General features: G+C 38.5%; 1 protein-coding gene across 1 annotated transcript in view; it reads right to left on the reverse strand.

Moving 5' to 3' along the window:
• Positions 1-527: 527 nt before the first annotated feature.
• The window catches only part of BMAL2 (basic helix-loop-helix ARNT like 2), a 123,172-nt gene continuing 108,541 nt past the window's right edge, over positions 528-15,158 (reverse strand). Inside the window, exon 15 of the mRNA XM_047785752.1 lies at positions 528-2,195. Within this exon, the coding sequence (XP_047641708.1) occupies positions 2,059-2,195 (137 nt within the window). The 3' untranslated portion in view covers positions 528-2,058. The remainder of the gene's footprint in view (positions 2,196-15,158) is intronic.

Below are 15,158 nucleotides of genomic sequence, written 5' to 3' on the forward strand. Positions count from 1 at the left end.
GCTTTCCGCCCACAGGTCTATGGAATGACCCCTTCCCTTGCAAAGAGAGAGAATTGCTACTATGCAAGCAGCAATAGCCAACTTCAAGAAACTCTGCCTCTCAGATCCTTACTTCATGAGGGTTTGCCCCACTTGCTTTGGAGGTCATGTAGCCCCAGTGACCTATCTTGCTGTCACTAGTTTAGGCTGACTCTGGAGATCTAGCCCATCCTGCAGTGGTTCAGATCCCTAAAGTGCTAACCTTTGGAGGCAGATCTCTCTACCCAACTTGGAGAACAGATGTGATCGTTCATGCCTCTTCAGACTTAACTATCATACTTAGGCTGCTGCAAACCAATCTTTTCCCATCTTCTGGGGTTTCTTTGGCTTCTTCTAAACATGGATGTCTCTCAAGTCCTCAAATGTCAGAACCAGGAGTGATGCTGTCCCTTTGACATGGCTGATATATTGTATCAGCTCAAGACAAGGGGCCAATACATCCTTGCCCTTGCAGTGCAAATGTCAAAGTGGAGGGACTTTTGATTTTGGTTGTTGCCTGTTGCTGTGATTGCCATTGAGGCAATCTCCACGTTCAAATTTATTACTTATAGCCTGAGGAAACAGGCAAGCTCAAAAGAATGCTTTGTTGTGGAGAGGGGCTCAAAGGGAAATCTATTGGAGAGTTACAGCACCACGTAGAAAAGGGAAACTGAATTTGATCCCCACATCTGAGCCTCAGGTTTTCCCCATTAGTCTCCTAGCCTATCTTACTTTCATTTGTGGGGCACAAAAGAGAATATATGGGAACACACTCGATAAACTAGAAAGCACTGTTAAAACCATAGGTTTGATGGAAGTATGAGCTTCAAAAAGATAAATGTACATACAGTATTTTAAATATCCTCAATTCTTACACTGTTTGAGCCCACCTCTAGATTAATTATTGGTTTAAAAATGCTCTCGATTTTTAATTACAGCTAGAAGATTGGTTTTGAAGTTTTCTCATTGCCTCATGATTTTAAACATGTGTTTATATCATTACCTTTGGTTACAGGCAATGGTAACTGTGACTGCCTAATGATTTAGAAAGCCAATGTCTAGTTTCTAAGTCAGTTAACTAATCATTTAAGCAGCAAGACTATTGCTTTCTCAAATGTGTATAATGAAACTGGTTTATACACATTAAACATTAAAAGACCTAATAACTTAATAGTGATGTTACACAAGGCATTGAATCTTCCTGGGCCTGTTTCTTCCTCAAAGACTAACCCATTGCTAAGTACCTTTTCAGCATCAAAAACACGTTCTATCTGTAATAAAAATCTTGAGTGGTTATATTCTTTAAAAAAAGAGAAAAATTTACATGCAAAGGTTAATCACCGAGATCTTCCCTTTTCAGTAAGCAAAGCTGAACTCTTGGCTTTTTTTTTTTTTTAAAAGTGTTAAATAAGAAATCATCTTACTTAAAATCCATCTCAAAGTGCTCGACTGAGCATAACTACCCTGGCTTGTGCTTGCTTAAGCTTACAAAGACTGAATACCGTATTCATCGTAGTTACCTCTACAAATTTGCACTGTCCCTTTAAATGTCCAAGTACTTACTTATTTCCTTAAAGTGGCTAAGCCCTACCCTCAATTAAGGAAATATACAAGGAATGGAAATGTTCCACATCACACAAATCTGTTATAAATCAATTATAAATGAATTTGAGACACAAGGAAAATATCAGTACATTAGATTCTTCAAACTCAAAACAACTGCATCAAAAAACTAAAGCAAAACCAAAGCAAGATACACGTGATATTCTTGGTTAGAAAGATTTTAGCAAAAATATAGCAATTAGTGGGTTTTAAGCCATTTAAATGAGTAAAGTAGTCTATAGAAAATTCTGAGAATTGGAGGGGAAAAATCATATTTCCCCCTATCCCTGTGAAAGTCAGTTTCAAATATATAAAAACTGGTAGAACATGATTAGGAATAGAAGATAAAAATAGTAACAATACAGTACAGTAGAATAAGGTCTTTTGTAAATGAAATGCTTTAAAATGTTTCTCATTGCTCGAGTTAAAAATCAAATGCTAGAGGGTCCAGTGGATGTCGCTGAAGTCTCCAGGGTCTCCTAGGCCCCCCTCTGCTTCTAAGTAATTCATGAAGGCAGCCATGGCTGTGTCGTCGTTATCACAGAGGGCATCAAAATCCAGCTGGGCACCTTCTCCTATTGAATTAAAATACAGGCCTGTGTAAGTACATGTAGAGGTTAAAAAATGAATATCATCAAAAATGGCAAAGCCAGGCTAGGATACCACACAGCATATTATTGAAGGCAAAGTATTTGTTTTAAATTGCAGAAGCCCAAAATACTTTTAAATGGGTCACCTATTTTTATAACAGTCTGCTGTCAGATTGCACTTAGATGATCTGATGCACATAAGTGAGCTGGTCTATGAGTTTTCTAATAGAAAATAATAGCACTAACATGTACAGACTCTCAGAGAGTTGGAAGTGAGGGGCTAGGGTTTACTCTGGTATGTATATAGAGCCTGGAAGGAAAATTTTAACTTTAAATCGGCCTTGTGAAAATAGTGCTTCTTTAACTCCAAAAGGAAAAGGCTGAGACAAAAGACTATCTTCCAAAAATTTAAAAGACTCTTATAAAAGGGGAAGTCCATATATATATATATTTTGTGTGTGTGTGTGTGTGTGTGTGTGTGTGTGTTTGCTATTTCTTTGGGCCGCTCCCGCGGCATATGGAGGTTCCCAGGCTAGGGGTCGAATTGGAGCTGTAGCCCCCGGCCTACGCCAGAGCCACAGCAACGCGGGATCCGGGCCGTGTCTGCAACCTACACCACAGTTCATGGCAATGCCGGATCGTTAACCCACTGAGCAAGGGCAGGGACCGAACCCACAACCTCATGGTTCCTAGTCAGATTCGTTAACCACTGCGCCACGACGGGAACTCCGGAAGTCACCATATTTTTGTTTGAAAAAGGAAATAAAGAGGAGTTATGGAAATAGTATTTAAATCAGAGATCAGGAAGAGGTCCTAGAAATTTAGGGTTAAAACACAACTACAGATTAACCAAAGTTTTCTAGATATCTTTCAAAGTACAACAGAATTTGAGGTGATTACTCTGTGGGTCTGTTTGAAGCCATTAAGCAGCTGCAAATCCTATGATTCTCTCTCTCTTTTTTTATGATTCTCTCCCCCCCCCCCACCTCCGCGTGCCTAATTTCCCCCCCTTTTCAGCTGCACCTTCAGCATATAGAAACCCCTGGGCCAGGGATCTTAATCTGAGCAATGCCAGATCCTTAACCCATTGCCCCAGGCCAGGAATCGAATGTCAGCAAAGACAAGCCAGATCATTCACCCTCTGAGCCACAGTGAGAACTCCTGTGATTCTCTTTAACGTACATTTTCAGTAGATCAGTCATTTATGAGGGGTATAAAACTGTGTCACTTCAATTTACTTGATTTAGACTTTGCATAAACTTATTTAAAATGAATAATTACATTGCAAATGTTTTATGAGTTGTGTCTTTAAAAATTCTTTTCTTTTCCTTGAGAATGAACATTTTTCTCTAGATCTAAAAGCTCTTTTAACTTTTATTTAAATTGTGTGTTTTAATAATGCCCATAATGGATTCTGCTGATAATCAATTTTTTAATGACAGGTCCACTAAGTAGCATAAACTTAAAAATAGCAGTATAATTATTATATTTAGGATTTTGAATGGAAAAAAAATCTTAGTTTTTTTAAATTGAAGGATAGTGATTTGTAATGTGTTGTTTCTGGTGTATAGAAAAGTTATACAGATATATATCTTTTTTAGATCCTTTCCCATTATAGTTTATCTCCTAAACTTTTATTATACTATAGTTGATTTACAGTGTTGTGCCAATTTCTGCTGTACCCACTCATAGTGACTCATTCATACATATGTATACATTCTTTTTCTCATATGATCCTTCCATCATGTTCCACCCCAAGAGATTGGATATAGTTCCCTGAACTGTACAGTAGGATCTCACTGCTTATCTAAGTGTAATATTTTGCATCTACCAACCCCAAACTCCCAGTCCATCTCATTCCCTCTCTCCTCCCCCTCGGCAACTACGAGTCTGTTCTCCATGTCCATGAGTCTGTTTCTGTTTTGTAGATAGCATCATTTGTATTATATTTTAGATTCCACATATAAATGATACCATATGGTATTTGTCTTTCTGACTTATTCACTTGGTATGAAAATCCCTAGTTGCATCCATGTTGCTGCAAATGGCATTATTTTGTTCTTTCTCATGGCTTAGTATCCCATTGTATATATATATGTATGTGTATATATATATATATATATATATATATATATATATATATATATATACCACATCTTATTAATCCATTCTTCTGTCTATGGACTTTTAGGTTGTTTCTGTGTCCTGGCTATTGTGAATAGTGCTGCAATGAATATACAGGTGCAAGTATCTTTTTGAATGAAAGTTTTGTCCAGATATATGCCCAGGAGTGGGATTGCTGGATCATATGGTAGTTCTATATTTAGTTTTCTGAGGAACTTCCGAACGGTTTTCCACAGTGGTTGTAACAATTTACATTCCCACCAACAGTGAAGGAGGGTTCCCTTTTCTCCATACCCTCTCTAGCATTTGTTTTTGTTAACTTGTTAATAATGGCCATTCTGATTGGTGTAAGGTGGTACCTCATTGTAGTTTTGATTTGCATTTCTCTAATAATTAATGATGATGAGCATTTTTTCATGTGCCTACTGACTATATGTCTTCTTTGAAGAAATCTATTTAGGTCTGCTGCTCATTTTTCCATTGGGTTTTTTGGTTTTTGTTGTTATTGAGATGCATGAGTTGTTTGTATATTTTGGAGATTAGACCCTTGTCAGTTGCATTGTTTGCAAAGATTTTCTCCCATTCTGTGGGTTGTCTTTTTGTTTTTTTAATGGTATCCTTTGCTATACAAAAAGCTTTTGATTTTAATTAGGACCCATTGATTTATTTTTGCTTCTATAATCATTATTCTAGGAGGTGTATCAAACAAAATGTTGCTATGATTTATGTCAAAGAGCATTCTGTCTATGTTTTTCTCTAGGGTTTTTTTTTTTCAACTATATATATATATATTATTACTCAAATCAGTTTATCACATCTGTAGTTGTATAATGATCATCACAATCCAATTTTATAGGATTTCCATCCCACAACCCAAGCGCATCCCCCCACCCCCTAAACTGTCTCCTCTGGAGACCACAAGATTTTCAATGTCTGTGAGTCAGCATCTACTCTGCAAAGAAGTTCAGTCTGTCCTTTTTTCAGATTCCACATACCAGTGAAAGCATTGGATGTTGGTGTCTCGTACGGCTGACTTCACTTAGCATGATAATTTCTAGGTCCATCCATGTTGCTAAAAATGCTGGTATTTCGTTCCTTTTAATGGCTGAGTAATATTCCATTGTGTATATGTGCCACATCTTCTTGATCCACTCCTCTGTTGATGGACATTTAGGTTGTTTCCATGTCTAGGCTATTGCAAATAGTGCTGCAATGAACATTGGAGTGCATATGTCTTTGCAAGTCATGTTTTTCTCTGGATAGATGCCCAGGAGTGGGATTGCTGGATCAAATGGTAGTTCTATTTTTAGTTTTCTGAGGAATCGCCGTACTGTGCCACAGTGGTTGCACCAATTTACATTCCCACCAACAGTGTACTAGGGTTCCTTTTTCTCCACACCCTCTCCAGCACTTATTGTTTGTAGACATTGTGATGATGGCCATTCTGGCTGATGTAAGGTGGTACCTCGTCGTGGTTTTGATTTGCATTTCTCTAATAATGAGTGATGTTGAACATCTTTTCATGTGTTTTTTGGCCATCCATATATCTTCTTTGGAGAATTGTCTGTTTAGGTCTTCTGCCCATTTTTTGATGGGGTTATTTGTGTTTTTTTTTGGTATGGAGCTGCAGAAAGTGTTTATAAATTCTGGAGGTTAATCCCTTTTCAGTTGATTCATTTGCAAAGATTTTCTCCCATTCTGTGGGTTGTTTTTTTGTTGTTGTTGTTTTGTTTAGCGTTTCCTTTGCTGTGCAGAAATATTTATGTTTAATTAGGTCCCATTTGTTTATTTTTGTTTTTATTGTCAATACTCTAAGAGGTGGATCTGAGAAGATGTTGCTGTTGGTTATGTCAGAGAGTGTTTGGCCTATGTTTTCCTCTAAGAGTTTTATAGTGTCTGGTTTTATATCTAGGTCTTTAATCCATTTGGAGTTTATTTTTGTGTATGGTGTTAGGAAGTGTTCTAATTTCACTCTTTTGCATGTGGCTCTCCAGTTTTCCCAGCGCCACTTATTGAACAAGCTGTCCTTGGAGTTCCCGTAATGGCTCAGTGGTTAACGAATCTGACTAGGAACCATGAGGTTGCAGGTTCGATCCCTGCCCTTGCTCAGTGGGTTAACGATCTGGCATTGCCGTGAGCTGTGGTGTAGGTTGCAGACACAGCTCGGATCCCGCGTTGCTGTGGCTCTGGTGTAGGCTAGTGGCTACAGCTTCAATTCGACCCCTAGCCTGGGAACCTCCATATGCTGTGGGAGCAGCCGAAGAAATGGCAAAAAGACAAAAAAGACCAAAAAAAAAAAAAAAGCAGCTGTCCTTTCTCCATTGTATATTCTTGACTCCTTTGTCATAGATGAGTTGGCTGTAGGTGCGTGGGTTTAATTCTGGGCTTTCTATCCTGCTCCACTGATCTATATTTCTGTCTTTGTGCCAGTAACATATGGTTTTAATGATTGTTGTTTTGCAGTATAGTCTGAGGTCTGGGAGCCTGATTCCTCCAGCTCCATTTTTCTTTTTCAGGATGTCTTTGGCTATTCTGGGTCTTTTGTGCTTTCAAACAAACTTTAAAATATTTTGTTCAAGTTCTGTGAAAAATGTCTTTGGTAATTTGATATGCACCATACTGAATCTGTAGATTGCCTTGGGTAGTACAGTCATTTTGATAATACTAACTCTTCCAATCCACGAGCATGGTATATCTTTCCATCTATTTGTGTCATCTTTGACTTCTTTCATCAGTGTCTTATAGTTTTCAGAGTACAGGTCTTTTGTCTTTTTAGGTAGGTTTACTCCTAGGTATTTTATTCTTCTGGATGTAATGGTAAACAGGATTGCTTCCCTAATATCTTTTTCTGCTCTTTCATTGTTAGTGTATAGAAATGCTGTCAATTTCTGTGTATTAATTTTGTATCCTGCGACTTTGCCAAATTCATGGATGAGCTCTAACAGTTTTTTGGTAGAGTCTTTAGGATTCTCTAGGTATAGTATTATGTCATCTGCAAATAGTGATAGTTTTACTTCTTCCTTTCCAATTTGGATTCCTTTTATTTCTTTTACTTCTCTGATTGCCATGACTAGCACTTCCAGAACTATGTTGAAGAGTAGTGGCAAGAGCAGACATCCTTGTCTTGTTCTTTATCTCAGCAAGAATTCTTTCAGCTTTTCACCATTGAGAATGATGTTAACTCTGGGTTTGCTATATGTGGCCTTTATGACGTTGAGGTATGTTCCCTCTATGCCCACTTTCTGAAGGGTTTTTATCAGAAATGGGTGTTGGATTTTGTCAAAGGCTTTTCCTGCATGTATTGAGATGATCATATGGGTTTTATTCTTCAGTTTGTTAATGTGGTGTATCACACTGATTGATTTGAGGATATTGAAGAATCCTTGAATCCCTGGCATAAATCCCACTTGATCATGATGCACAATCATTTTAATGTACTGTTGGATGCAGTTTGCTAGTATTTTGTTGAGGATTATTGCACAATGTTCTCAGTGAAATTGGTCTGTAGTTTTCTTTTTTTGTGATATCTTGGTCTGGTTTTGGTATCAGGGTGATGGTGGCCTCATAGAATGAGTTTGGAAGTGTCCCTTCCTCAGCAATTTTTTGAAATAGTTTGAGAAGCATAGGTGTTAGCTCTTCTCTAAATGTTTGATAGAATTCGCCTGTGAAGCCATCTGGTCCTGGACTTTGTTGGAAGTTTTTTAGTCACAGTTTCAATTTCAGTTCTTGTGTGGGTCCATTCATCTTTTCTATTTCATCTTGGTTTAGTCTTGGAAGATTGTACTTTTCTAAGAATTTGTCCATTTCTTCTAGGTTTTCCATTTTATTGGTGTATAGTTGCATATAGTAGTCTCTTATGACCCTTTGTATTTCTGTGACGTCTGTTGTTACTTCTCCTTTTTCATTTCTAATTTTATTGATTTGAGTCCTCTCTCTTTTTTTCTTGCTAAGTCTGGCTAAGGGTTTATCAATGTCATTGATCTTTTCAAAGAACCAGCTTTTCGTTTCATTGATCTTTTCTATGGGTTTCTTTGTTTCTATTTCATTGCTTTCTGCTCTGATCTTTATGATTTCTTTCCTTCTACTAACTTTAGGTCTTGTCTGTTCTTCTCTCTCAAACTGCTTTAGATGTCAAGTAAGGTTGTTTATTTGAGCTATTCTTGTTTCCTGAGATGGGCTTGTATGGCTATAAACTTTCCTCTTAGAACAGCTTTTGGTGCATCCCATAGTTTTTGGAGTGTCATATCTTTGTTGTCATTTGCTTCTAGGTATTTTTAAGTTTCCTCTTTGATTTCTTCAGTGATTCATTGGTTGTTTAGTAGCATGTTGTTTCGTCTCCACGTGTTTGTGCTTTTTGCAGTTTTTTTCTTGTTGTTGATTTCAAGTCATACAGCATTGTGGTTGGAAAAGATGCTTGATATGATTTCAATTTTCTTAAAGTTACCGAGGCTTGATTTGTAGCCCAGGATGTGATCAATCTTACAGAATGTTCCATGTGCAGTTGAGAAGAATGTGTATTCTGTTCCTTTTGGATGGAATGTCCTATAAATATCTATTAAGTCCACCTGGTCCACAGCTTCATTCAGGGGCTGTGTTTCCTTGTTGATTTTCTGTCTGGATGATCTGTCCATTGCTGTAAGTGGGGTGTTAAAGTCCCCCACTATGATCATGTTATTGTAGATTTGTCCTTTTAAGGTTGTTAACAGTTGCCTTATATATTGTGGTGAACCTATGTTGGGTGTGCAGATATTTACAATTGTTATATCTTCTTCTTGGATTGATCCTTTGATCATTAGGTAGTGACCTTCCTTGTCCCTTAAGCTATCCTTCATTTTAAAGTCTATTTTATCTGACATGAGTATTGATACTCCAGCTTTCTTTTGATCCCTGTTTGCATGAAATATTTTCTTCCATCCTCTCACTTTCAATTTGAGTGTGTCCCTAGAAGTGAAGTGGGTCTCTTGAAGACAGCATATATATGGGTCTTGTTTTTGTATGCATTCAGCCAGTCTGTGTCTTTTGGTTGGGCGTTTAGTCCATTTACATTTAAGGTAATTATTGATATGTACATTCTTATTGCCATTTTATTAATTGCTTTGGATTTGTTGTTGTTGCTCTTTTTTCTTCCCTTCTTCTCTTGTTCTCTCCTCTTGTGGTTTGGTGACTATCTTTAGTGTTGTATTTGAGTTGACTTTTCTTGTTTGTTTGTGTATCAGTTGTAGATTTCTGGTTTGCAGTTATTCTGAAGTTTTGATATAAGAGTCTATATGTATATGAGATTGTTTTAAGTTGTTGTTCTCTTAATTGCAAGTTCATCTCTGGTGTCCTGAATTTGTACCTTCCTCACAATTTCTGATTTTGGTAGCATAATTGTGTGTGGATGATTTTGTATCTTTACTGTATATACACACTTTTGCTGGTGAGCCTTGTCATTTGTGGTATTTTTGTTTCCTGTCGTTGTCTTTTCTTTTCCGCCTAGAGAAGTCCCTTTAGTATTTGTTGTAACACTGGTTTAGTGTTGCTGAATTCTCTTAGCTTTTGCTTGTCTGTGAAGCTTTTGATTTCTCCTTCAAATCTGAATGAGAGCCTTGCTGGGTAAAGTAATCTTGGTTGGAGGTTTTTTCCTTTCATCATGTTAAGTATATCATGCCACTCCCTTCTGGCCTGCAGAGTTTCTGCTGAAAAATCTGCCGATAACCTTATTGGGGTTCCCTTGTATGTCATTTGTTTCTTTTCCCTAGCTGCTTTCAAGATTTTCTCTTTGTCTTTAATTTTGGTCAGTTTGATTAATATGTGTCTTGGGATATTCCTCCTTGGGTTTATTTTATATGGTACTCATTGTGCTTCCTGGATTTGAGTGAGTGGTTCCTTTCCCATGTTAGGGAAGTTTTCAGCTATTATCTCTTGGAATATTTTTTCTGTCCCCTTCTCTCTCTCTTCTCCTTCTGGCACCCCTATAATACAGATGTTGGTGCATTTAACGTTGTCCCAGAGTTCTCTGATATTCTCTTCATTTGTTTTCAATCTTTTTTCTCTTTTCTGTTCTGCATCCGTAATTTCTACTAATCTGTCCTCCGCCTCTCTTATTCATTCTTCTGACTCCTGTATTCTGCTGTTGGTTGCTTCTAGTGAATTTTTTATTTCGGTTATTGTATTTTGCATCTCTTCTTGCTTAGGTTTTATATCTTGTATCTCTTTGGTTAGTGTTTTCTGTAAGTTACCCATCTTTGCCTCCAGTTTGTTTCCAATGTCTTGCATCATCTTGAACATCGACAATCTAAAGTCTTTTTCCTGGAGGTTGAGAATCTCCTCATTGCTTAGCTGATTTTCTGGGGTTTTTCCTTTCTCCCTCATCTGAGTTACAGTTCTCTGTCTTTTCATTTGTATAGGTTTTTGGTGTGGTGACCTTTTTGCAGATAATAGAGTTGTAGCTGCTCTTACTTCTGGTGTCTGCCCCCCTTGTGGCTGAAGTCATGGGGGCTTGCTGTAGGCTTCCTCATGGGAAGGGCTGATGCCTGTTTACTGGTAGGTGGAGCTGATTCCTATCCCTCTGGTGGGTGGGGCTTAGTCTCTGGATGGGATTAGAGGCAGCTGTGTGCCTGAGGGGTCTTTAGGGAGCCTGTTTACTGAGGGGCAGGGCCGAGATCCCAAGCTGGATTGTTGTTTGGCCTGGGGCTTCTCAGTGCTGACTGACGGGTGGGTCCAGATTTTCCCAAAATGGCCACCTCCAGAGAAAGGCAAGCTGATGAATATTCCTGAGAGCTTTGCTTTCAAAGTCCTTCCCTCGCAACAAGCCACATTCACCCCTGTTTTCCCATGATGTCCTCCAAGAATTGCAGTCAGGTTTGCCCCAGATTCCTATGGAGACTTTGCTTTGCCCTGGGACCCAGTGCACATGAAAGTCTGTGTGTGCCTTTTAAGAATGTGGTCTCTGTTTCCCCCAGCCCCATGGAGCTCCTGCTCACAAGCCCCACTGGCCTTCAATGCCAGATGCTCCAGGGTCTCTTTTTCCCAGTGCCAGATCCCCACGCATGAGAGTTTGATGTGGGGCTCAGAACGCTCACTCCTGTAGGTGAGTCTCTGTGAACCAGTTAGTTTCAAGTCTGTGGGGCTTCCCACTCAGGAGGTATGGGGTTGTTTATCTCATGTAATCGCCCCTCCTACCTCTTGATATGGCCTCCTCTTTGTCTTCTGGAGTAGGGTATCTTTTTTAAGGTTTCTGGTCCACTTGGGTGGAGATTGTTCAGCCTTTAGTTGTGAATTTTGTTGTTTTTATGAGAGAAGTTGAGCTCCAGTCCTTCTATTCTGCCATCTTAATCCCATCTCCTCTATATCAACTTTTTTCTTCTGTGCTTCCTCTAGCATCATTTGCTCACAGAATACTGCATGCAGGAACCTCGCCCAGGGCACTCCAGAGCAGAGTCCCCTGCACAAAAACGACTGTGGCCACACCTCCCCTCTCACCTTGTGCTGAAGCCCTGTGCATAACACTGGAATTCTTATCTAGGAGTTTTATAGTATCTGGCCTTACATTTAGGTCTTCTGTTTTGGTGTCAGTACCATGCTGTTTTGATGACTGTAGCTTGCAGTATAGTCTGAAGTCAGGGAGTGAAGTGCCTGATTGATGGAATTAGACTCTAAAGCCATCAGGTCCTAGACCTTTGATTTTTGGAAGTTTATAAATCACATTTTCAATTTCAGTACTTGTGATTGGTCTATTCATATTTTCTGTTTCTTCCTGGTTCAGTCTTGGTAGGTTGTACCTTTGTAAGAATCTGCCCATTTCTTCTAGGTTGTCCATTTTATTGGTATATGGTTCTTATATTAGTTTCTTACGATCCTTTGTAGTTCTGTATTGTCAGTTATAATATCTCCTATTTCACTTCTAACATTATTGATTTGAACCATCTCCCTTTTTTCTTGATGAGTCTGGCTAAAGGTTTATCAATTTTGTTGATCTTTTCAAAGAACCAACTTGTGATCTTCTCTATTGTTTTCTTTGTCTCTGTGTCATTAATTTCTGCTCTAATTTTTATGATTTCTTTCCTTCTACTAATTTTGGGCTTTGTCTGTTCTTCTTTCTCTAGGTGTTTTAGGTGTAAGGTTAGGTTGTTTATTTGAGATCTTTCTTCTTTCCTGAGATAAGACTTTATTGCTATAAACTTCCCTCTCACAACTGCTTTTGCTGTGTCCCATAGGTTTTGGGTTATTGTATCTTCATTGCCATTTGTCTCTAAGTATCTTTTAATTTCCTCTTTGATTTCTTCAGTGATCCATTGGTTGTTTAGTAGCATATTGTTTAGCTTCCAGGAGTTCGTGTTTTTTGCTTTTTTTTTCTTGCAGTTGGTTTCTAGCCTCACAGCATTGTAGTTGGTGAAAATCCTTGAAATAATTTTAATTTTTAAAAATTTACCAAGGCTTAATCTGTGGGCTAAGATGTAATCTATCTTGGAGAATGTTCCATGAGCACTTAAGAAGAATGTATATTTTGCTGCTTTGGGAGGGAATGTTGTATAAATGGCAGTTAACTCTATATGATCTAGGGTGTCATTTAAGGCCTGTGTTTTCCTGTTGATGTTCTGTAAGGATGATCTGTTCGTTGATGTAAGTGGGATGTTAAAGTATCCCACTATGATTGCATTGCTGTCAATTCTCCTTTTATTGCTGTTAGCAGTTGCCTTATATACTGTGGTGCTCCTATGTTGGGTGCACACTTACAATTATGATATCTTCTTCTTAGATGGATCCTTTGATCATTATGTAGTACCCTTCTTTGTCTCTTGTGATTTTCTTTATTTTAAAGTCTATTTTGTCTGATATGAGTATTGCTACTTCTGATTTCTTTTGATTTCCATTTGCATGTAATACCTCTACCATCTCCTCACTTTTGGTGTGTATGTGTCCTAAGGTCTGAAGTGGGTGTCTTGTAAACAGCATATATATGGGTCTTGTTTTTGTATCCTTTTAGCCAGTCTGTGTCTTTTGGTTGGAGCATTTATTCCATTACAATCAATGTAATTATGGATAATGATAAGTATGTACTTATTGCCATTTTATAAATTTTATTGGGTTGCTATTTTAGTTCTTTTTTCTTCCCTTCCTCTTTTGCTGTTTTCTCTTGTGATTTACTGACTATCTTTAGTATTGTGTTTGGACTGCTTTTTCTTTATGTGTGTGTCCATTATAGTTTTTTGGTTTGTGGTTCCCATTAGATGTTGATATAACCATCTATGTATGTAAAGAATTGGTTTTGGTTGCTGGCCTCTTAATTTCAAATGCATTTTCAACGTTCTGCATTTGTCCTGTCCTCTTATGCTTGCTAGTTTTGATATCATATTCATCAATGGGTGATTTCCTACTTTTATGTTTGCCTTTACCAGTGAGCTTTCTCATTTGTAATTTCCTTGTTTCTAATTGTGTTTTTTTTTTTTCCTTTCCTGCCTGGAGAATTTCCTTTAGTAATTGCTGCAGAGCTGGTTTGGAGGTTCTGAATTCTCTTGGCTTTTGCTTGTCTGAAAAGTTTGTGATCTTTCCATCATATCTGAATGAGAACTTTGCTAGGTAGAGTATTCTTGGTTTTAGGTTCCTCCCCTTCTATCACCTTAAATATATCTTGCCACTACCTTCTAGCTTGCAGAGTTTCTGATGAACAATCAGCTCTTATCCTTATGTGGGGTGGGGTGGGTGGGTTCCCTCGTATATTATTTGTTGCTTTTCCCTTGTGGATTTTAATATTTTTTCTTTGTATTTGATTTTTGTCAGTTTCAATAATATGTATCTTCTTAGTATGTGTTTCTTCTTAGGCTTATCCTGTATGGGATTCTCTGTGCTTTCCCAACTTGAGTGAGTGCTTCCTTTCCCATATTAGGGAAGTTTTCAGTTATAATCTCTTTAAATATTTTCTCTGCCCACCCCCCTTCTCCTTCTGGAACCTCTATGGTGTGGATATTGGTAGATTTAATGCTGTCCCAGAGGAATCTTAGATTCTCTTTAGTTCTTTTCATTCTTTTTTCTTTATTCTATTCTGTGGTAGTGACTTCCATCACTCTGCCTTCTACCTCACTTATTTGTTCTTCTGCCTCTGTTATTCTGCTATTGATTCCTTCTAGTGTATTTTTCATTTCAGATATTGTGCTATGAATCTTAGTTTGCTTGTTCTTTAAATCCTCTAGCTCTTTATTAAACATTTCTTATAACTTCTTGATCTGTGTCTCCATTCTTTTTTGGATATCTTGGGTCATCTTTACTATCATCACTCTGAATTATTTTTCAGGCAGACTGCCCATCTCCTCAATTTTTTGTTTTTATGTGGTTTTGTTTATTTATTCTGAAAGCTATTTCTTTGTCATCTCATAGTGTCTACCTTTCTATGTTTATCGTCCCCTTGACAGCAGGTATACAGATGCAGCAGCTGGTGCCCAATCCTGGAGTTCTCAGGGGTGGAAGAAGCTCACATGTACCCAGACCACATGGGGCAGCGGTATCACACTGCCTCTCCTGGGGCCAGGTGGCTGCTAGGGATGGGGTCTTTGAGGGGGGTGGCGGTGATTCACAGTTGATGGGATTGCTCTTGTGGTGGGGTGGGTAAGGCATGAAGTGACCCCTTCCACTACCAGGCAGCTTTCTGTAGCTGGCAATGTCAGCAGCTGTTCCTGGCCTCCCCCTCTTTGCCTGGGAGGCTCTCGGGATTGCTTTTCAGGAGCAGGTGCCATTTGCAGTCACTCCCTCTATTTTGCCACTCTAGGGAGCATTCTCTGTAGCCCCAAGGGCAGGGGATGCTCCCTAACTGTATCTCAAAGGCTCTCATGTAGCTGTAGGATCTGT

This window comes from Phacochoerus africanus, chromosome 7, assembly GCF_016906955.1.
Source record: "Phacochoerus africanus isolate WHEZ1 chromosome 7, ROS_Pafr_v1, whole genome shotgun sequence".
Lineage (NCBI taxonomy): Eukaryota > Metazoa > Chordata > Mammalia > Artiodactyla > Suidae > Phacochoerus > Phacochoerus africanus.